The sequence below is a fragment of the Hippoglossus stenolepis genome, chromosome 6 (assembly GCF_022539355.2).
Source record: "Hippoglossus stenolepis isolate QCI-W04-F060 chromosome 6, HSTE1.2, whole genome shotgun sequence".
Taxonomy (NCBI): Eukaryota; Metazoa; Chordata; class Actinopteri; order Pleuronectiformes; family Pleuronectidae; genus Hippoglossus; species Hippoglossus stenolepis.
The window spans coordinates 27,505,902-27,529,355 of record NC_061488.1 but is presented as its reverse complement, the minus strand read 5'-3'; the positions used below and the strand labels follow the sequence as shown (position 1 = coordinate 27,529,355).

The 23,454-nt window shown below is 42.2% G+C and overlaps 1 protein-coding gene across 1 annotated transcript; it reads left to right on the top strand.

Moving 5' to 3' along the window:
* The first annotated feature begins 1,086 nt into the window (after positions 1-1,086).
* asxl1 (ASXL transcriptional regulator 1) lies at positions 1,087-22,226 on the top strand. Its single transcript, XM_035159318.2, has 11 exons — positions 1,087-1,464; positions 4,678-4,761; positions 9,799-9,918; positions 11,465-11,666; positions 13,293-13,462; positions 13,684-13,768; positions 15,077-15,243; positions 16,215-16,311; positions 17,657-17,762; positions 18,052-19,015; positions 19,122-22,226. The coding sequence occupies exons 1-11, from the start codon at positions 1,408-1,410 to the stop codon at positions 21,789-21,791; spliced, it is 4,722 nt and encodes a 1,573-aa protein (XP_035015209.2). The 5' UTR covers positions 1,087-1,407; the 3' UTR covers positions 21,792-22,226.
* The last annotated feature ends 1,228 nt before the right edge of the window (positions 22,227-23,454 follow it).

Sequence of the window (23,454 nt, the reverse complement as noted above, 5' to 3'; positions counted from 1 at the left end):
TGCCTGGCTGATGTCTCAATCCAAAAAATAGGATCAGGGACTCAAGTTTCTTGTCTTTCTCAACCTAGACAAATAAAAAACATATCTTCGTGGATACAGTAAAGATATCCATAACATGATGCAGACATCAGTGAGTGACACCATTCAGCCACACACAGACACAATGTTTATGTACCTGTATGTAAGTAAACATACATACATGCATACATAACTACAGGAGGAAGTTGGAGGAATGCCTCCAACAGAATGCCTCCAACAGAACAACACAAGGGAGGTGTAGAGGGGCCTGAAAACCATCTCCAGCCATGGTAAGAACAGCGGGAGGGGCCCAGAATCTGGAGACAAGGAGTGTGCAATTGAGCTGAATTTGTTTTTCAACAGATTTGCCAGCTCGGTCTTGGACTGCCCTCTGGATCCCACTGAGGAGGTGTGTGACAGGAGGATGCTTGCAAAGTTGAATTCAATCACGGACAACACCTCTTACCCCCTACATGACACTGTGGGGGCCCTTAGCAGCTCTTTCAGCAGCAGACTACCCCACCCACAGTGCAAGAAGGAACGCTTCCGCAGGTCCTTCATTCCCCCTGCTGTTAGACTATATAATACCCTCCAGAATGTTAAATAATTGCTGCTTTGGTCATGTTTACTTACACTATATGCAAAAAAAAAATCGTTTGCACAATTTTTAGTACTATTTTGTACAAATCATCCTGTGTGTACAGAATGTTCATACTCAGCATTTTTTTATTTAGTTTAATTTATTTTTATTTTAACTTTTAACTTTTAAATTCTTTATTTTTATTCTATTGTCCTTTATATATTTTGTTATTCTCTTGTCTGCCTCATTCTGACCTGCCTGCTGCTGTAACAAGTGAATTTCCCCGATGTTTGGATAAATACATTTCTATCTAATCTAATCTATCTAATAAATACATACATACATACATACATACATACATACATACATACATACATACATACATACATACGTGTGTGTGGTGAGATTATTCCATACATCTGTTCACATGTAGTATTTGCATACGGAGGGCCGGACGTTGTTTTGTTACATTCATGCGGAGCGTTTGACCTTTGACCTGGTTATTGCATTCCGGAGAGGCTTGTCCTGCAGCAGCACCACAGCCAGCACTCACTCACTCACTCACTCTGCTTCTGTGCTACAGAGAGACGATGGTTGTTGTGCTCGTTTAGACAAAACACTGGACACAGTAGTGGTAGTATTCACAGACGAGCAGGCACCGTAGTGTTGTCTTGAGCTAAAAGGAACATCTTGTCTTGGCTCAAACATAGAACGTAGTTAGCCATTTTGCTAAGCAGCTAAACCGCCATCGTATTGAGGTTGCTTTGTAGACGCACAGCAGGCTAGCCGCAGACACCAGCGCAGAAGAAATGAAGGACAAACAAAAGAGAAAGAAGGAGCGGACCTGGGCTGAGGCGGCTCGTATGGTATATTCTATATTCTTTTTCATATTCAACTAGCAGTGCTTGTGGGTTATGTATGAATGTATGTAAAGTGATGGATCCAGATGTGTTGTTGTGTTTAAACATTCTCCTCACGACCACAGCCGGTGCTCTGCTGTAACGTTAGCATCCGCTAGCTGATAACATAATAGTGCTAACCCAACCAACATGCATGTAGGATTTAATGTTACTAGAAAGACATATTTTACATTTGCTGCATGTCTTTCAGAGTGCTAACATGAAAAGCTACGCAACATGCTAACCCTTGTTAGCACGCGTACATCATCCTCTGCTGTACTGAGCTCTTTGTTTGCTAGGCAGCGAACATGCTAGTCTTACGCTAAGTATCATCTGAGCCACCCGACTAACATTAGTCATACACGCTATACGACAACTATTCAGTTTATACGAATCATTAGACTACATGTGATGCTGTGAAACTCGTGTCGTTATTGTACCGCCTAACTTGCCATAGTAGTAGGTAGCTTATGTTGTTGACCATAATGCTTGCTAACGTTAGCTCAGCTAAAAGCTAGCGTCAACCACTAACCCGCCTGTCTTGAGAATCCACATTGGAACCAAATGGAAATCAAAGTTAAGCTCAGTTTGTTTGATTAAACCTGACCCTGTTGGAGGATCAAGCAACATAAATAGTTGGCACGAATAGCCCTCTGTGTGAGGTCAAACCTTTTGGTAATGTGGGGTCAGGCTTGTACTTTCTTCTTTCAGGCAACCAACATTCTAAATGATGGCGTTTTTCCCAGATGAAAAGACAAGCATATTTACTGTTTTTGAGTGGTGTGATATTACATAAATACCAAAATATATAGCGGCTTCAGAATGTTTTCACAGGGATAACATTTTAAATTGAAAGTCAATTTGCACCATCAGTCTGCAATGGTCCATAATGACAAAGGGAAAGCATAATTTATTGTTCCTAACCCACCACCCCCCATTTACACAATAGTTTGCTTTCGTTCTCTTCGTTGAAGTGAGGTGCTTCCTGTTCACTTCAGTTAGGACAGTCTGCCTATGGTACACTGAATTGATGGACATAGTTAAAAACGGTGCACACATGAGCACAGAGATCCAAATACATCTACATTTAAATATAGATCTAAACCTATATTTCAAATGTTAGATGTTTAGTCAATTAATTAATTCTCATCTGTAGAAAGTGACCAATTCATTCTCTGTGAAAGGAAGATATTTTGGCCTTTTTGTATGTTGTCTTTACTAAAGCAGCCCCTTCTTGAATTTCCCGGCAGACATTGTAAGGATCAAATGATGTTACACAGTGTTATGGTTGGTTTTTAGTGTAGAATCAAATGTAACACTTATTTTGGCAAAAAAAACGGGATCACAAATCTTTGCAACAGCAAGCCCAAATCTGTAATGCATCCCCACAGCAAGGGCATTTGTTAATGAGTACATATTTTTGGGGATTTTAACTCTACAGTGTGATTTTCAAACATTGTTTTTGGATCCAAGTTGAAACTATGTTCCTGGAGATGCATGATGATGATGATGATGGGGCAACTAGTTGTAATATGTTTGGGCCATTTGTCTTGGCAATTTGAGTAAATACCCTTTCAGATAGAAAGACGTTTGCACTGCACTTGCTGTGGTGTTCAGCACACAGACCTCCACTGGCCTTGGTCTGCTCTATGCTGGCTGCTGAGTTCAGAGCAAAATAGGCTACAAGTTAAGATATGTTTTTGTTTACGCATTTTCCCTACCTACAACAAGCTACCTGACATGTCTACTTGACTCAAAATGTGTTGTATGTGTCATGTCAACTTGTGTCATATAATTTGTGGACCTCTGACACACTCTAGAGTGTTGATAAACCAAATGAGACTGGCCAGGTTAAGTCCAAAATTTTAGATATTCTGGTCGGGTCTGTCACGTTGGCTGCGCTGAAGTTTTTATACTGCATGTCTGTAATCGGTGAAACGAGCAAAAACGTGTCATGTAAACACACACTCATGCACAGATCCTCCTTGGGTCATGCTCCACCCCTTCACAAAATTATATGGAAAATGCTTAAGTTGTTTTTGAGTAATTCAGACAGACAGACAGACAAGTGGTAATGAATACATAAATTAAAGGTAACTAAAAAAAATGTCAGAAAGGGAACTCTTCTATGCCACATGTCTGAACAAGAGTGTGATTAAAGCAGTGAGTGGGCTCATTTACATGCTGACTGGAATAGTAAATTAGATGCTGAATTAAGGCTGTTATTGTTAACATCAATATGGATGTTAAAATCACGTATTATAGTTATTTTACTTGCACTAAACAATAACTCGGAAGAAAAATCTGAGATTTCAGATACAAAATTGGACTAAGATGCAGGTGGACGGCATTCAGTTATTAGTAGAAATGAGATTTGTGTTTTCCATCTTGAGTGTCATAGACTGCCTGTGTTCAGACCTGGTATTAATATCCATGCCCCGTGATTCGAACACAAGTGGACTCTCTCTATTGCCATTTTCAGACATGACATTTCCAAAGTATTCAGGTGAGGGGTGGCACAGCATGCAGAAGCAGGATGTAACGTATAAATGTTGCTGTGGAGATCACGTGTTTTTGTTAACAGCACATTGACACAGATGCTAAATAAATATAATTTGGTCTTTTTTAATAGAAATTGCGCTCATGTGTATTTGCATATATATAGCGGAGAAGTGAGATCCAATCACGAGTGGTCAAAGGAGACACATTCCGACACATTTAAATGGTGTGAATAGATTAACTTCGAGTTCCGTTACTTATGTCTTTGTGAGAACCATTTTAAGCGAAAAAACAACATTAAAAAAAAGGCCTCCATACCGCTCCGTACTTTGCCACCTCCTCCAACGTGACAAGCTTAGAGCCGACAACAGACTCCATTCCACAGCAAAGAAGATGGTGCTAGCAACAACAGACTTGAAAAACATCTGGAGCATCTTAATACAGACATTGATGCTCGGTTCAAGATAACCCTGTACCACTTTACGTCATAGATCATTAGCAAGCGATTTTGACAACAATGGACCCACTGACTATGTTGAGATTCGTTTGCGAAGACTAATTGAGCTCAGCTCTGATATGAATGTAGAAGTTGACAGAATTGGGAATCAAAAAAAAAAAGTTCTGATGTGTCTAGAAGTGTTTGTAAGTCTGTGAGGTAAAAAGTCTGGGGATGTTTTCCAGGTGTTGGAGAACTTCTCTGATGCACCCATGACTCCCAAACAAATTCTCCACGTCATCCAGACCAAGGGGCTGAAGGAAATGAGGTTAGACACACTCACATACACAAGCATACTAGAGCTACAATTAACAACAATTTTGATAATCGATTAATCTGTCGATAATTTTTGGGATTTATCGATAATTAATTGGACAAAAAGACAAAAGCTACATTTGATCCTTTAAGGCTTTTTGTTTGAAAAGCAAATTTGCCTTTTTGAACAATGCTCTTCTACATGTATTAGGGACATCTGTAACATAATTATGAATTAAGCGGAATCAAAACATCCTCAACTTGTTAGAACAACAACTAGATGACAATACTGATTACACATGGCACAGCAGCACTACTTCACTGCGGTACGAACCTTCCATTTGTTAAAGATCTTCTTGTAAACTGAGAGAAGACAAAGTAATACCCTTCACCCACTCCAACATCTTTTCTCTTCAGGTGCTCCTGAAGTGATGATGTGCTGCTGTGCCATGTGAGATGAGCTTTGCACATTTTACAGCTAACAGACTTCTTCAAAGTCTTTTTTTGTTCCCACACCTTTGACGACACACTTGTCTCCGCTGTATGGTTAGTGAAGTTTTCTCCACCATTTTTCAAATGCTTAATCCAAAGAGGAGATCACGGTGTCACATGAGCTACACAAGGTCATGGCATTGGCTGTGTGCCGAGCATCATAACAGACCCAACTAATCAATAATGAAATGAGTTGCCAATTCTTTTTCTGAATCGATTTGAATCGATTAGTTGTTGCAATCCTGAAGCACGCACATTGTTTTGTACCAGTCCCTGCTGTTACAGTTAAAATATTAAAGCTATTATTTTCAGTAGTCAGTGAACCTATTACACAGTGCACATGAATCAAACATCAGTTAGTGTGTTTTTAACAAATGTTTTCTTTCCCTCCACATGGACTACTCTGCATGTTGCTGACTACAGGAGGTAAGTTGGATACAATTCAGTAACCAAACCACTCCTTTTTCATATTCTGTCATGTTCTCCAAGGCCAATGTTTAGAAGAGGCTGTAACTCTGGTTAATATTTCAGTAACAATTTCACCTAAAGCATACGCTCTAAAGGTGTGGAAATTTCTTGATTCTAAGATGCATCGCAATGATATTTGTTACCCGCACTGCTTCAGGATTGGGGCAGAAACACATTATAGGTCTGGTCGCATTTTACTGTGCCAAAGTATTCTGTTTGAGTGACCTCCCTCCACACTGTCCCGCTGACCTGTGCTCACTTTGCATGATAACAATAATCACTAATCAGAAGTTATTACGACACGTTAAGTACTGAAGGGATTACTTTGTGTTTATTTGATCCGCTCTAGATTATATGAGGCGCGTGTCTCACAAAAAAAGTCCAACATTTAGTGCGCATGCAGTTCACCTGCCAACACAAAATGTGGAGAGATGCAATTTTTGTCAACATGGAGCCAATATTATTTGTTTTGGGTGTGTGTCGTTTATTTTATTTAGGATATGTTGGTATTTTTTATTCTAATTGAAATGTCGGACAGAATTTTCTTAAATTCAAACTTTTTAAGAATTAGAAGTTCATTGCTCTTTGAAAGGATGTACTTGCCTGATTATTCTATAATATTATCATTGTATCAGTGGTATAAAATAGTTTAAATTTTTCGCAATTATACTGCCAACAAACTTTGTTATCGTGCCTACCTCAATATTTTTGACAATGTACCATGTTAGAGGTTTCCTTACAGTTTACAGCTTTAGTTCGAGGAGACTCTCTTTCATATCCAAGCAACTCAAATATCCTTAGCTGAATTGAAATCAAATCGAGACCTTGTGAATTGGAATCAAATCATTCTGGGAAATTAGTAGCCATACACAGCCCTAATTAGCAACTTAGCAGGAGATTCTTCGCTCAGACCGATCACAACAACCAAGATATCTCTCTGTGGTTCAGGTAAGGGATGGTGCAGCAGGCAGATACAGGACATAACGTATTGATACCGCTGCAGAGATTACGTGTATTTGTTTCCAGCACATCAACACGGGCATTGGACTTTATCACCAAATCTGTCTTGGCACCTTTGTCGGTGTCTTCAACTCATGACACCACATTTTCATCCTGAGATATTTGTTTTCCCTTTTGTCTTTTTCGGTGAATCCTGCAGAGGTTTTCCAGGGCTCCAGACAAACTTTTTTTTACTAGAGGCACTGTAGCCCCTTACTGAATTATATATATTACCCGCGATAATATATCATATGTCTATCTTTACTGGCCTGCCGGTAAATAGGACGCACACTTTTTTTTGAGAAAGCTCTATGGGCCGTGCCACGGTGCGCAATACCTGGCTAGACGCACACGGGGCGAGCGAGCGCTACTCTCCACTCCACTCACTTGCAGAGTATTTGATGATATTAAATTATTTTTCCCCATCAAGTTCACCGTGTCTCTCAGGCTTATCTCTCTCTTTTTTTCCTTCCGTCTTTCTCTCTCCATCTCGCTCCGGCCAGAGAGCCAGGCGGCATGCACGGGCTCCACTAGCCAAGCCAGAGTGCACACAGCCCCGCAGAACAGAGAGCCAGGCGGAGTGCACGGGCTCCACTGACCGAGCCACGGTGCGCAATGCCCGGCTAGATGCACATGGAGCGAGCCCCCCTCCTCACCTGCCAAGTATTTGGTGCTATTAAATTATTTTTCCAGCGTTCCAGAGATCCCAGTGCCTGCCCCGTCAAGTTCACCCACACGCTTTTCTCTGTGATGAAGATGAACAAAAACCCCACACAGGAGTCGTCTCACTGATGCACACCTTCACTCCATCTTTAGGTTTCCACAGCACAGAGCCTAACACCAAACATTAATAAACTGTCAGCCAAGAAAAGATGCCAAACATCTGGCTCTGGCACATGCACATAAAAGAACAATGTAGCCTACCTAAATATGTTTTCTTTTTGCACTCTATCCAATATCCTGTCTATCATGTTTAATAAATGTTGACCCTGTTTGGCCCTCGATGTAGTCCCAGTTTTTAATTTTGGTCCTCTCTGTGATTGAGTTTGACACCACTGCTTTAGAGCACATCCCCCTGACGACCACTATAGGGCCTGGCACCTCGGAAGGCCAACTCTTGTAGTTGGGCCTTCTAGCTCTTTTGCCCTGAGTGAACCTCATCTGTACAGCCTCCTTGGCATAAACCTCCTGCCAAGTCCTCCACTGTGTCCACATGCAGGGACCCTCTGACATCAGATTTAGTCCTCTTCTGTTCTGAGAATCCTTTCATATATCTTTCTGAAATTGGCTATTCTGCATTTTTATATTTGTTACTTTAAGTACATGCTGATTAGGGCTGGGTATCGCCACTGATTTCCCAAATCAATTTTATTCCAATTCACAAGGTTTCGATTCAACATCGATTCAGTTAGGGATATGTCGGTCTACAATACCAATTTGGCTTGGATATGAAAGCTAAAGCTGAACTAAAGCAGTAAACTGTTAAAGGAAACCTCTAACTTGGTGCTATATTGAAAATATTAAGGTAGGCCTGTCATTATAACAAATTGATGGACGATATATTGTCCCAGAAATTATTGTGACAAATGATATTGTCATCATTTTGAAACAATTTCATACCACTGAAAAAACAATATTGGATCATAATCCTGCAACTACACCCTTTCAAAGACCAAGGCGTGCACTACACCCCACTCTCAGTCTGAAGACGAACCCACACAAAATGTTTCGCTAGCTCCTGGTATTTCACGTGATAGCAATGATGATTGTAACACAAATTTATTTGCAAGTCCCAGTGGTGTGGAGTAGTTGTAAAATTTACTCGCGCTGTCTCCAAAAATAGTCGCAAATGCTATGACTATTTGGTCGCAGTCTGGAGCCCTGATCTGATTTAGAAAATGTCAGGAGGTTCTTGGGAATTCAGTGCATGTCTGAAAGCAGCCATAGGGTCGAACAGCGTGTTGTGGTACTTCATCCTTTTGGCATTTTTACCATATAATAGGGGTGGGAATCTCTAGGCACCATTTGATTCCGATTCAGAGGGCTATGATTCGATGATTAAATTGCATCAAAGAATTTTATTACTAAACATGATTTTTTTTTTTTTATCACTGTGCGACTACCTGAGGTTTGCATCTTCACTAGCCTCATGATTTGTGCATTAACATTTTTTAGACTAACTGTTATTACAAGTGTGCTGTAATTTACAAAATAAGGTTTTCAGTTCCAAAACTGTCTAACAGTGTTCAGTGCTCTCCAAATTGATTTGACATTCATTCAGTTTAGACTTGTGTGCTGCATCTTTAGCCTTTACTGTATAAGGGTTACTGCTCTTTTCTGATCATTCACACTTAGAGCTGATCTTTAAAAACAAACTGCTGAATTAATATTTACTATGGATAAATGGGGTGTCGCTTCTTTTGCAACAATGAAGCGCAAAAAAAACAAACTATTGTGTGTCTGCAGGAGTATGTAGTTATTAATCGGTGGTGTCGGATCACTTTAACCCTGATGTCCTGGCTCAGTGTGAACATTTTTAAATAAGTAGGAAAAGACGACCCAACCTTTTAATGTCCGTCTGTCCTCATCCTGGAGCAGCGGTCATAATTATGCAGCGGCAGGACATTGCTAAAAAATTCATGTAGCAGAAAACTTAAATCAATTATGTTCTGTCTCTGCATCGCGATGCATCTAAGAATCGAGAAATTATATATGTATAGTATATTATATATGTTTTATTAAGACCTCAAAAAAGATCTCAAATTGTGGAAAATGGTATGGTCCAAACATCATGTTAGTGTATTGTTACACAACCCTAGCTTCCCTAAGTTTTGTTCACTAAGGTTATACTATTAGTACTATCTCCATGACAAATGGATATGAGCCAAGTTCTTCAATCTTCTCATCTTAATTTGGTTTAATGTCTTTAGTCTGTAATCACATTTTCTCTCTTTCTCTCTCTGTGTGTGTGTGTGTGTGTGTGTGTGTGTGTGTGTGTGTGTGTGTGTGTGTGTGTGTGTGTGTGTGTGTGTGTGTGTGTGTGTGTGTGTGTGTGTGTGTGTGTGTGTGTGTGTGTGTGTGTGTGTGTATACAGTGGAACAGCTCCTTTGGCCTGCCTGGTCACAATGCTGCACTCTCAGGTAAGGGGAGACAGAGTTAAGAACAGCATCTTCTTTAAACTGCCTGGACGGATGAGCCTGTTCACCCTAAAGGTAATCAAACACAATCCTCCTCACTCAACACTTAATTTCCTTCTTGATTGTGACTTTATTTTACTGTCAAGAGTCATGTCATATTTATACAGCACATTTAAAAACGTGCCTTACAATCAAAGCACATGAATGAGCTATACAAGTGTACATTAAAAGAAAGTAATGGTTTTATCACTTAAGTATAGAAATTAAGTAGAATAATACTAAAAATATAATAATAATACAGATTAATGATCGACACTGGCAGAATTCCGAAAACTCAGAAGTAATCAAAAGCAAGATAAAAGAGGTTTTATTACAATTAAATTTAAAATTCTAAATATCGGAGCAGGACTTGATGTTGGATGGGAGACAATTTTGGGCTTGCATGCAGCAACAGAAAAAAACCCAGTCCCCCTTTGTTTTCAGTCATGAGTTGTGACTGAAAACAGTGTCAGGATGATTAAAGCCGTTTTCAGATATGACAGTTTGCCTTTTTACACAAGAACAATGCAGCAGGATCTCCGGAGTATTCGGTTAGGGGTGGCAAGGCAGGATATATTGTTCTAAATTATATCCATATTATGCAGAATTTATACTTTATGTGTTTACAGTACATCGACACCAAATCTTTCTTTACATCTTCTTTGGTGTCTTCTTTTATCTCGGTCCTGTGTTAGAAACGTCCTCTACTTGCCTACTTGCTCATGCTTAAGCCTCCAGTGGATCTCTTACTTGCTTTCTCACATACAACCCCTTCAGATAATCTCAGGAGATCATCCAGAGTTGAGTGCACATCTGTAAACATTTTAAAGGGCTAGTTAACAGAAAAGTTTTAATTCACTCATGTACCCACCACTAGGCCGTTTGGTTACGGGGGTTTACAGTATTGCAGCCAAATACAATACAATTGAAGTAACTGGCGACCATGTCTTCAAGGGTAAAAAAACAAACATAACATGCCTCGATGCTCCTGTGGTGTCGTCCAAGTGTCCATAAGCCCGAACATTCAAATTTGACTTGAAACGGCGTCATTTACATCATGTTTTTAGCCTTCGGAGCTGCGTTCAAATTTGCACGCAAACACTGCACACAAGCTCTCGTCCCAAGGGTGCGTGCTGGGTGCGCGTTGTCACGTGCCCCTTGGGTGAGAACACAGAGACTTGTGCTGTTTACCCCCGAAATTCCAAAAGCGTTTTGTGGTCTCAAACAATTCACCCACCCCTCCATCGGCATAGTGGTGAGTAGATAATGAGTGAATTTGAATTTTTCCGTTAAGTATCCCTTTAAGTGACATGGGAGTAGATTGTGGAATCAGGAGATCTGTGATGTTTTGTAGGTTTAGACCATTAGTAGCTTTATAAACCAAATGTAGACTTTTTTAAATCTATTCTGTATTTTTTGGATAACCGATGTAAGAAAGCTTGAACATGAGTGATATATTGATTTTTGTTGTATGAGTTAATTTAGTCCATTCACTATTTACCATATGGCTTACACATGCAGAGAAAATTGTGTTTTTCCAGAAGAAGAGGATACTGATAACTGTACTGTTGACACGTTGTAGAAGAATGCCCTCCAGTGGACAAAGACAACCTCAGAGTCAGAGGCATCAACTGAGGCAGCTGGCAGTACTTCCCAGCCAACTTCCAGCAGCAGCACCCCTGCAGCAGGCTCGGCTGCAGTCCCCATTGGCCCTACTGAGGCCACTGAGCAGGAGAGCTGTGACTCCACTGAGACCACTGCTGCCGCCAGCGGAGACAATGACGGTAACACCCTACCTCAGTTACTGTTTCATTATATCGACCAATGATGCATCCTGTAGAGCAGTGGTCACCAACCTTTTCGAGCCCAAGATCACTTTTTACATTTCAAACGTAAGCCGAGAGCTACCACCCTGATATCTTCCAAAAAAAACACTTAGGAGGGTGATATTTATTAGTTTTTGCAATTTCTGTTAAAGGCTGAATGTACAAGAAATAAATATACACAAAGAAGGGCAGTTGTGCAACTTTTTCTATTCAATGCACAATATTCAAATTAATATCAATTCATATTTACAAAACACAATATGTAGCTACTCAGTTCCACATCATGTTCTGCAGAGGAGCTGCTACTGCAGCACAATGTTTTACATGTAGGCTTTGATTTTAATATGGCCACAAATATGATTATTACACTTTCCGAACCCGTTTCAGAGTAAAAGCACTCCAGCGTTTCACTTTCTGAATCCACTCATTTGTTCTAACGGGGCTTTGATTGTTATCGACAGACCGAAATATGCGCGTCTTCATACCGTTGAGTCCTGACATTTAGTTTAGTACATAAACTAACTTGTAGGAAATGCAGTAAATAAACCTGCAGCTCCACCGCCAGTAGCGGGGACACAGCGCGTGTGAAAAACAGACAACCGACACACAGCTGATCTGCGGCACAGCCGCAGCCAGTGAGTCCAGAGAGTTGGGGGATCGACAGTGAAGACTGGGAGATCGGCCGGTAGATCGCGATCGACAGGTTGGCGACCACTGCTGTAGAGGTTATAGCTGTGCTGAGCTATGCTGTGAAGTGCCTTAAGCACATGAGCCTCAGGCTACATCCATGCCACGACAACTGTTTACATGCAGAGGAGACAAACGATTATTACCAATCTCTGACAATTCCCCATGTATAGCCTTCCTGTTTATACGTGAGTGGCCCCGTGATATGCGTTTTCAGGTGTGTTAGTTTAGATGGGAATTAAAACTGATATGGAGCCAGGAGAGAGATGCAAAGAATCCAGTTTTCAACGAAAATGTTGTAATATAATTGTGGCATCAGTGATGCAGCTAGTTATTCTATTACAATGTGCTGGTGAATATTAATAGGCATTAATAATTACCTTAGTGTTATATAGTTCATTCTCTCTATTCTTTCTTTTTCATATCTCTCCCACCTGGCTCAGCAGGGTGTAACAATGTGACTTTATTTCAATTTAAAAGTGCTCAACAAAGTGGTGTAATTGTCGCCTCATGACATTGCACAGATGCGCTGCTGCTGCTCCAAAATAGAAAACACATAAGATTAATAATTCTCTTTATTGTACAGATAAACTAGGACATACATCAGTGGCTCTCCTATTCTTTAGCTGCTGGTTGAACACAGTTTGGTTGAAGGCATGCACCATTATTACAGATTGAGCCACACCACTGGTTGTGATGTTGTATCTTAATATACTGTAATTCAAAACAAAAGGAAAGCAGCCTCAGCTCAGACAGAAGCTATTTACTGCTGAATGCTTTCTTTAGCATGTGAATCCAAAGTGTGTATTCCTATCTTGTAAATGTTCATAGAGTACCTGCATCTGTTACAAATATGTGTGAGAGAATTTACCTTAGTGTATTTGTTCCTGACTTAAGCCTCGGTGGATGAGAGCTCGTCCAGCACCTCCTGCTCCACAGAGCCTCAGGCTCCCAGCACCCAGCCTCAGACCCGCCTCAGCAGAGCAGCAGGACAGCAGGGACGCACAGACACACAGCAGAGCCAACATGCTCAACACACTCAGACCAGACTGAGCCGCTCCAGACAGGTCAGCACCCTGCATGAAGCCATGTTTACGATGGACATTTTAAATGTATTCATTTCCCCAAAATTGTAGATCAGCTCTACATTGTCATTCAGTTTGCCTTTTTTTGACAGTGGGACTATTCCAGTTCCAGTTATTAGTAAAGTCTTCCACGTGTTTCAGTTGGATCTGTAAAGGGAATGTGCTACTGTAATATACTTACTATCTCCTCCTGCTTGCTACAGTCAGGGAGGCAGAGGAAGAAAGCAGTCATGATGCCTCGTGTTGTCCTCACCCCTCTTAAAGTAAATGGAGAGCATGTCCCAACAGGTAAGGACCTCTCTTTTGTCCCTAGAACAACAACACAGCAGAAATTAAAGTCAGAAACTATATTTCTGATTGGCCTGTAAAGTCAGACTACAACATTAGTCTAACCAGAGCAGTGCCTGTTCAAAACCTGTCTGTTTGGATTGGGCTTTTTACTTGGCCTGTGGTAATGCTGATGGCAGCTTCCTGTCTGAAACTGTAAGACAGACAGAGATTTCTGTAAGTATTAGGCAGATGAAATGCTCTTAACAATCTGTTTTATCTCCTCTTTTAGTAAAGTGAATAATAGATGTGTTTTATATTTTTATGATTTCCTGCTTCTTTGATATGCTCTGCAGCGACCACAGAATTTTTCATTGACATTAGTGAGTCCTCCTCAAACAGTTCTACAATATACTCTCTTTTTATTGTTTCTGTGCTGGATGTTGTGTGCAGAACAGTCTATGGTGCAGAGTTCATCCTATCTGGTTTATCTGCAATGAAGCTGTTGTGCATCCATTCAGTGTTTTTTATAAAATGAAGCTGAATTTTGTTTATTACTGTTCATGTGTATGGCTTTTATATAACTTAGATTGATTTACTTTACTGATGTTATTTTTTCATACATAACATGTCGGCTAAATAAAAGCTCTGTAATTCAGCTTGATATAAAGCATTGCAGATACAAAAAGAACATTGTGCTTTTACTTTAAAGGCAAATTTCCAAACAGCAAGTGATTCTATGAATATTGTTGCCATGACAGAGATCAGCATTCGCAACACCTGTGTCAGTCCGATATGGTAAAATCTAGACTATATTGCTGGTGGACCAGTTGCCAATCACTGCAGTATGATATTTGAGGATGTAGAAGAAGACAGGTTCAACTTGGTCTGCAGACTGCCTAATAGACCATGCTGCCCCAGCCCCACTGACTGCAAGCCGCAGTTTCTGTTTATACAAATTTTTATTAATATTGAATGTAAGCCATTTACAAATCGCACCAAATTTGACACTGCACTTTTAGTGCCCTTAACAATACACATGCCAATTGTGAAGCTGATAAGTTGAACAGTTCTCAAGATGCGTTCCACAGACAGAATTGACTGACTGACTGACAACCAGCAGAAAGAACTCAGAGAAGATAGAAGGCACACTGTTACTACAATAAATAAAGGTTAAGTAAATTCTTTCACCAGTTATCTGAGGGCCTGATATCTAATATAATATTAATGTTTTGCTGTGTGAAATATTGTGTGTGGTGCTTGGCTCCATGGACCTGCACACTGCTTCAGAAGCTATCTGTGTGAGTTAAACATTTTTTTCTGCTGCAGGGCCCATGAAGAGGAGTCGAGGAGGAGTGGATGTAGACTTTGAGACACCAGGCTCAATCCTGGTTAACACCAACATCAGAGCCCTCATCAATGTGCGGACCTTCTCAGCGTTTCCCACACACTCTCAGCAGCAGCTGCTGCAGTTGCTGCCCGAGGTGGACCGACAAGTATGTTCTTTTTCTGTTGTTTATCCCAGGCTTTTATGTTGCATACCCTAATAAACAACTGTCTTGACAAAGTGTGGTTTCACTTCAAGCACTCGTGCAGAGAGGTTGTTCTGCTGTGATTATAAATTTAGATGACAGAGCACCACACTAGTTGGTGTTTGTCTAAAATACTCCCACACTGTATGGTGGTTATGGCTCAGGATGTGAAGGTGGTCCACCAGCTCCTCCAGTCCACATGCTGAAGTGTCCTTGGACAAGACACCATAAATTGCCCTTAATGCCAATTTGAGTGTCAATTTGTAATAGAATGAAAACATACCACATAGTAGTGCTGTCTGAATGTGTATAAGTGCTTTGAGTGATGTCTAAGACTAAAAAGTGCTATATACATATAAATGCAGTCCATTTACTGTAGATGATCGAGGGCAAGTTTTTTTAGTTGTAGCTTATTGGCCTGAGGATCATGCTTGGACCCATGTTGACCCAGGGCTTTGGTCACATTGATGGGTCCCAGCCCTTGCTGCTACAGATCACCATTTGCCTGTTTATTCTAAATGTATTTTGTAATGTCATTTATCTAAACTGTACCAAATTCTCCACTGCAATTCCTTGTATCACATATCAAGTTTGAAATAGATTGGATATACAGCTTTAGATATACAGAAACCGAGATTCTTTTTTTTTTCATATCATGCAACTTAGAATGAACAAATGACAAAGAAAAACAATATTTGTGTGCAGCATAAATTTCAGGTTCAGGTGCAAAACCGCCTAGTGTGAGAATGGTGTGCAGATGAGGACAGGTTGCAATATTGTAATTCAATTGTTCTGTATATTTGCTTTTGCATGATTGAAATTTTGTAAAGCTCAGTTACGCTATGATACAGGCCACTCTATTTCTCAGATGAATTCATTACATTACATTTTATTGTTTTCCTACTGTGTGTACATTGAATCCTCTCACTTTGCAGATTGGGCCTGATGGAATGGCCAGACTGAGTAGTTCAGCTCTGAATAACGAGTTCTTCACCCATGCCTCCCAGAGCTGGAAGGAAAGGCTGGCTGAAGGTAAATGATTGTTCAGTCATAGACGAGTGGTGCCACTTAGCTAAAAAGAATTGTGTAGTTTGTTATGAAAGCATATAATTAGACATGGATGACTGGACTGGTCTGTTATCTTATTTCTGGGCACTTCTTAATTTCCCAATTCTAACTCTGAATCATATCAGACTACTCCATGCAATTTTTCATATGACTGCCATCTTGCAAAATGGCGGCCAACATAGATTTTCAATAATAACCATAATAACTTTATATAGTACCTTTCAAAACAGCTGATACTAAGTGCTTCACAAAGAGGACAAATAAAAACGAGAATATAAGACAAGAAGCAAATTAATACAATGTCATTTAAAATCAAAGCAAATTAAATTTAACAATTTCTAAAATCAAAGACAGCAGATCAAATAAAACATTGTTTAAAAGTAATGGCAAAAAACAACAAAAGAAACCAAATTAATAGCAAATTTTTTGATTCACATGTATTATCCAAATAGCAATTCCGAAGAGCCATGTATAGTAAATTAATTCAACAAACTATGTCATGTTTAACCCTGTTAAATATTGTCATCTAAAAGCACTGTGACTATTTTGATAAATGGCTGACATTGAAAATTCTGGATCGCTCTATATACAGATCTATAAGAATGCCTTTGGATACAAGTGCCAAAATGTTATGGTCTTATCATGAAATTCACAGTTGGTATTGTTTTCTGAAGTTGGTGATAGGAATGTTTTGATTTGTGTTTAAGTGGTACAAGTGATAGAAGACAATGACAAAAGGTTGTAAAGTAAGGAGGTGAGGAAATCATAAATACCAGCAGCAGAATTCACACTAAAAGCTCTGTTTGTGGTGTGAAAGGTTCCTACAGAATCACACAGTGTGTAGGTAGTGATCTATTTACAATACAGTAGCTTGAAACGTAGTTTGCTTTCTTTCTGCAAAATAGCCGACTAAAATGCCCATGTCTTCTGTGTATCCAAATGGTGATGCTTCTTTTTTTTAATGTTTTGTCAAACAGAATGAAAGACTTGATCAAGGCAGAATGTTTCTCCCTTGTGAGCATTTTTAGTAAACAAACTTCAACCTCTTCTTTGACAAAAATACCAGTACAGATCAGGAGCCGATTGAGCTTGGTTGTGCAAGACAATCGGTCTGTACAGTGTGAGCACATAAATCGTGAGCTTCGACTTTCATCTCAGATTATTTACCTGTAGTGTGAGGTAGAGTTTAACATCACTTGGTCACTTGGTTTATGCCCAGCTTAACTATTGTACTGGTTTACAGTTTCAGTCGATGTTAGTTGAGTTATGGAGCCATTCATAAACCTTTACATGTGCTTGACCCTTTTAGGTGAGTTCACCCATGAGATGCAGGTGCGTTTTCGACAGGAAATGGAGAAAGAGAAGAAGGTTGAGGCATGGAAGGAAAAGTTCTTTGAAGAATACCACGGGCAAAAGTAAGTCTGAATTTACTGTTCATTCAACATTCATGTTAGGGGTTTTGTCATACTTGAAGTGGTTAAATAAGCTATTAGTAGTTTATTGAACATTAAACACGCAAAAGTATCTAGTATAATTTAGAGTCTTGATGTGCTATGATCAGCCACCACATTAAAACTGATCATCACAGACAATCATTTAGTTTTAAGCCATTTATTGTCTTGTACTTTGACCAGGGTTAATCAATCATGGCCATTTTGCATCTTGTTTTCATAATGTACTAAACTGTAGTTTTTGTATCTGTAGGTCTGGCCTGACACGAGAGGAGTCCCTTAAGCTTACCATGAGTGAAACCAATGAAGTTGCAGCCAGTGTGCTCGACAGTGATGTTGCTGTTGTCGCAACTGGTGCTCCCAAGAGACGCAGCGTAGGTCGACGAAGGAGAGATGGCAGGATGAGGAGACGCACGCGGGCTGACCTGCGTCGCAGAGCACGCAGGACCCTATGTAAGGCCCCTGCTCCTGCCTTACAGCCTGAAGAAGCAACTGAGAGCAGTGCTGCAGTGGACATCTCAGCTGTCTCTACTGCCTCTCCCATGTCTGACAATACAATGGTTCAAGGAGAGGTGGTGCTGCAGGCGGAGTGTGGTGTGGAGCTTCCACCTGAGAGTGCCCTCATTGAGCCAAAGCCCTCCCCCAGTCAATTGTCAGTGTGTTTGCCAGCCCCCACTCCTACGCCTACTCCCACTCCCAGCCCTACTTCCACCAGTGCAAATGAGGAGCCTGAACTTACCGCCTGTCTACTCCCTGAAGAGCCTGCACCTGTCTTGGCTTCCACCTCCTCCCCTTCCTCCTCCTCCTCTTCTGTTTCATCTGCCTCTTCACCCGCCTCCTCACCCTCCTCACCTTCAGATGGACAAGGAGCTTTTGCCGCAGGTCTAGACTCATCTTCATCCTCCTCAGCGTCCTCCAGTGCTGCAGTTGCAGCCGATCCCCTCGATGATACTGCCTCAGTGGTCACGTCCATCACAGGGGGTACCGCCACCAGCAGCCGAGAGAGCAGCCCTTCGGCAAGCCCAGCCAGCACACCTGTACCCAATGCTCAGCTTAAGGAGCAGAAGAGAAGGCCAGATGAGAGTCAGGCCTTCTCCAGCTTCCCCGAAAAGAGGCCGCGGCTCGACGACCGTCAGTCCTTTCGTACCACAATTGACAGTGTCCGTTCGGAGAAGCCGCAGCAGACAACAGAAGAACCCAAGGTGCCGCCTATCCGGGTAAGACTTTGTGAGATAAACCTTCACACAAAATTGATTTGGCTTTTCTGAAATAAGTTGTTCCTTAGGATAGGTGGTACTCACTGTCCTTGTGTGTCTGTCCCAGATCCAACTGTCCAGAATCAAACCTCCCTGGGTTAAAGGGCACCCCACCTACCAGATCTGCCCACGGATCGTGCCTCCCGGTGAGGGCTCTCGGCGGTCGGGGACGGGGGGCGCACGCACCTTGGCAGACATCAAAGCCCGTGCCCAACAAGCCCGGGCCCAGCGCGAGGCCGCTGCTGCTGTTGCAGCCTCTGGCGACGGGGCAGGGCCGGCCACAGTCAGGCTGCGGCCTGCTTCTGGGCTACCGGATAGCAGCAATGGACGAAGAGCACAAGAGCATCCAGGACCTATCGAGCCCGGAGGAGGAGGAGGAGGAGGAGGAGGAGGAGGAAGAGGAGGAGGAGGGAGAGGAGGAGGAGGAAGAGGAGGAAGCGGGGAGGAGGAGCAGGGATCGTCTTTGGGCGCTAATTTGTCTAGAACACAACTACTGCTTCTCAGTGTAGATCCCACACCCCAGCCCTCCCTATCTTCTACCTTAACATCCATGTCCTTGGAGCCTTTACAAACCCCAAGCCCTCCTCAAGAGGAGGCAGCTGGGGGCCCAGAGGCTACAGAGGAAATAGAAGCAACATCAGCCAGTGTTCAGAGCCCCTGTAGTGGGCAAACAGATAAGGTAGCTGACAAGCCTTCTCCAGAGCCTGTAGCTGTAGACACTGTAGCTGAGCCTTTGGCTGCCCAGCCGACCAGGCAAAGCCAGATGCCTGAGTCTGCCGCTGCCCCCATAGAGAGTTCAGACAAAAGTTGTGAAAAAATCCCACTGGCCCCAACCTCAATCCCAGATTCCCTTCCTAGATTTGGGGCTCAAGGTGTGGACGTTATTCAGACGCTGGCAAGTTCCTGTCAGCCCATAGAGAAGGAACAAGGGAAAGAGGCTGGAATGGGTGGTGTTATCCAGCATGGTTCCCACCATGTGGACGCCCAGGAGCCTCTCTCTCATTCAGCTACAGAGAACCAACTTACAGACACATCGTCTCCCCAGCATATTGTCTCTGAAGGAGATAAAGAAGACGAGGCTGGGACACATAGCGACTCCACAGAAACTGCTTCAGACTGTGAGGATGAGTGCCAGGAAGATGAGCAGCAGCAGCCTGACCAGGACTGGTGCCCCACACTGAGCACCCAGAGAAACAGCCAACTGGTCAGCTGCAGCCCTTCTCCTCAGAACCAGCAGCCAGTCATCCAGGCCCATGTTTCTGGTCGTCAAGGTCAGACCGTCATTCAGCCTTGCTTCCCCAGCAACTTGTCTAACCCTTTACAGAGCCGCTCCCATTGTCACGACCACCTGCCTCTTCCCCAAGCCCTCCCACAAGGCCTCAGGGATGGCAACGTTGTGGTCAAAATTGAACCTGGAGATGATTGCAGAACTGCCAGACAGAATTCTGCTGAAGAAGAGTGCTGTGAAGGCCTAAAGCCCTCTGTCACTCAACTGACTGCAGCAGCTGCCTCCAAGAGATTGGCCAACTCAGTCAGACCAGTGTCCAGTGTGGAGGCCAACAACCCTTTAGTCACTCAGCTGCTGCAGGGCAGCCTGCCACTGGAGAAAGTTTTACCCTCACACTCTGCCAACAGGCTGGAGATTAGCCGATTGCCAGAGGCACAACCCAGGCCACAACTAGCCAGGACACCTGGGCCTCGTCACAGGCCTGAGGCTTCAGCCCAGTCTCTTGCTTCAGAACTCAATGCAGTTTCTCAGAGCCACAACAAGTCTCCTATAGGCCGTCCAGTCTCGTGTCTGATGGAGGCCCCAGCTGTATCACAGCATCAGTCTCAGCAGGCCCCTGGGGCTGTCCCAGTCATCACTTCTCTGCCACCCTCCTCCTTCAGTGCTTTGTCCTCCAGAAGTAAGACAGACATTAGCTCTCAGACTACAGTGGAGTCTGCTGTTATCAAAGACTCCCGTGGCCCTCAGCCCTCACCAGGGACCACTCCAGACAGGCCCCAGCCACCCCACCGGACCATGCCTAATGGGCCATCTCCCCCTCATGCAGACACCTGTCCCACAGAGGTTTTACCTACTATTAAGATCAACTGGCGGCCCCAACAGTCTCAGCTCCTCCACCCTCAACAACAGCAATTTTCTCCTGCACCTACCATAAAGAATGAAGTCGCTGCACGGCCCTCTTGCCAGGCTCTTGCCAAATCCTCCCCCACTGTACCCATGAGTATTGCCAAAAAAGAGCATGTGAGCTCTGTGGACAGCTTCCTTAGTGGAGGGGCAATGGAGGGACTCCTCAATATGGAGATGACTTTTGCCAGGATGGCTAAGAAGGAGCATGGCAAAGCTTCCTTTTCATCTGGCTCTCCCTCCACCTCCTCCTCTTCCTCACCCTCCTCCTCTTCCTCCTCCCTTCCCTTCCAACTGTATGGGAAGCTCCCCAAGAAAGCGGGCAGTGTTGGAGCAGTAAGCTACACAGCCAATGTGTCAGTGATGGACAATGGTGGTTTCTCCAGGAGCATGGCGGATAGTGTGCTCCAGCTGCGTCCCCGCTTGACCTCCAGCCAGACCACCCTGAGCATCCAGGCCTTTACTGACAGTACAGCTGAGGAGGTGGCACTCAAGTGCTCGTGCCGCCTCAAAGCCATGATCATGTGCCAAGGCTGTGGTGCTTTCTGCCATGACGATTGCATCGGTCCCTCCAAACTCTGCGTGTCATGTCTGGTGGTTAGATAGCATGTTGAGGTCCTTGTGCACTGCCGCACTGCTTTCTGTGTACAGTATCAGCAACAGGACTCAGGCTCAGTGGACAGAAGCCTGATTTGGTCAGAGCACACAGGAGGCCCTAACAGGCTTGCCTTGTATAATGACTGGTCTGTATTTTTTGTTGTTGCAGAAATTCAGATTTTTGTTGTTGTACTGCTATTATTATTGTTATTATAATTATTATAATTATTATTGTTATTGTGAATTTGGGGCATGATTTATTGTAAATTGTGCCTTTTTTGTTTTCTCTCCTCAAAAACATTTACCTCATCTTATCTTGCTCCACCTGTCATCTTTTGGTGGCCATAATTGTTTTGGTCCCTTGTTTCCTCTGCAAACAGGGACTTATTGTTATCTCTTTGATCAAAGAAGTATTTTTTTAACCATTAAAATGAGTAAATGGCATTGTCTTCCTGGTTTGTGGTTTTCTTCACTCATCTCATGATTCCCTTTAACTTCAGTTTAAGTTAAGTGCCTAAACCTAATAAAATGATCCTCTAGCGGGGCTTTGAGTCCTTTCCTGAACATAACACTGATGCTGCCCACTCGACGAGTGACCCACAGTGTATAAAAATGATGATTGTCTGTACCACAAAATGTGATTTTGATCCAATAACATGTAACGCCAGGTTCTCCTTATATTCACATTCAAACTATTATTAATAGCAGCTCATGTACTTACATGAACACTTACTGATTTTTCTTTGTTCGTCTCTGTTTTGATTCTGTCGTACTTATCCCCACATGAAAAAAATAATTCAAATTGCCAGTAGACTGACACAAAGGTGCAACATGTGGAGCAATTGTGCACTCGAACATCTGCACCAGCCTCAGAAGTCAAGGTGTGAGGCTGCAAAGAGACACCAGTAGAAAAGTAGCCAAAGGATATGATGAATAGGATGTAGGAAGTGTGTTACGATTTCTCAGAGCTGTAATGTCCAGCTTTAATTTCCACTACTATGGTTTGAAGTGCTCGGTGAGCAGGTAATGGCTTCTGCCTCTGTGCTACTTTTCTTGTGTTTTTTTCCAAAGTTGGCGAAGATGCTGAAAAGGAGCCCAGGATGTCCTGGCCCTTGAGCAAGACACTGAGCCCCAAAATGCTTCTCATGCTGCATTATCAGTTCGTGATTGGGTGAATGTGACCCATTGTAAAGCACTTTGAGTGGTCAAAAGACCAGAGAACATTGTATATATAAAATAATAATTAAACAATAATATAAATTTACCATTTATAACTGACCTTTGGGAATAGGTAAACCACCAAAATATATAGCCAGAATGGCTGTTGTACTACAGCAACAGCAGCTTGTATTAAACAGTCATGAGTGTTAAAAGCATTTTAAGAGTCAACACCAAAACAAAATGAATCCAGTCCACATGCACTGTGGGTTAACTTTTATTTCAAGAGCAACTTAAAGACTAATCCATACACAAACATTAACACATAGACGATACAAAATAAATATTCACCATCACTTTGTTCTTCATCACCAAATAAATACCTAATATGTGCAGCTCAATATTCACAGTGTATTGCAATGTACTGAAAATAGTTTGTGGAAATTAAAAAGGAAAATCATACAAACATAAGCACCAAAAAAAAATGTTTAGAAAATTATTAAAAACTTTTTTA

Coding starts and splice junctions, on each gene's coding strand:
- asxl1 (XM_035159318.2), top strand. CDS start 1,408: ATGAAGGACAAACAAAAGAGAAAGAAGGAGCGGACCTGGGCTGAGGCG. Junction 9,919..11,464: donor TGAGCCTGTTCACCCTAAAG/GTAATCAAACAC, acceptor GACACGTTGTAG/AAGAATGCCCTCCAGTGGAC. Junction 11,667..13,292: donor CGCCAGCGGAGACAATGACG/GTAACACCCTAC, acceptor TCCTGACTTAAG/CCTCGGTGGATGAGAGCTCG.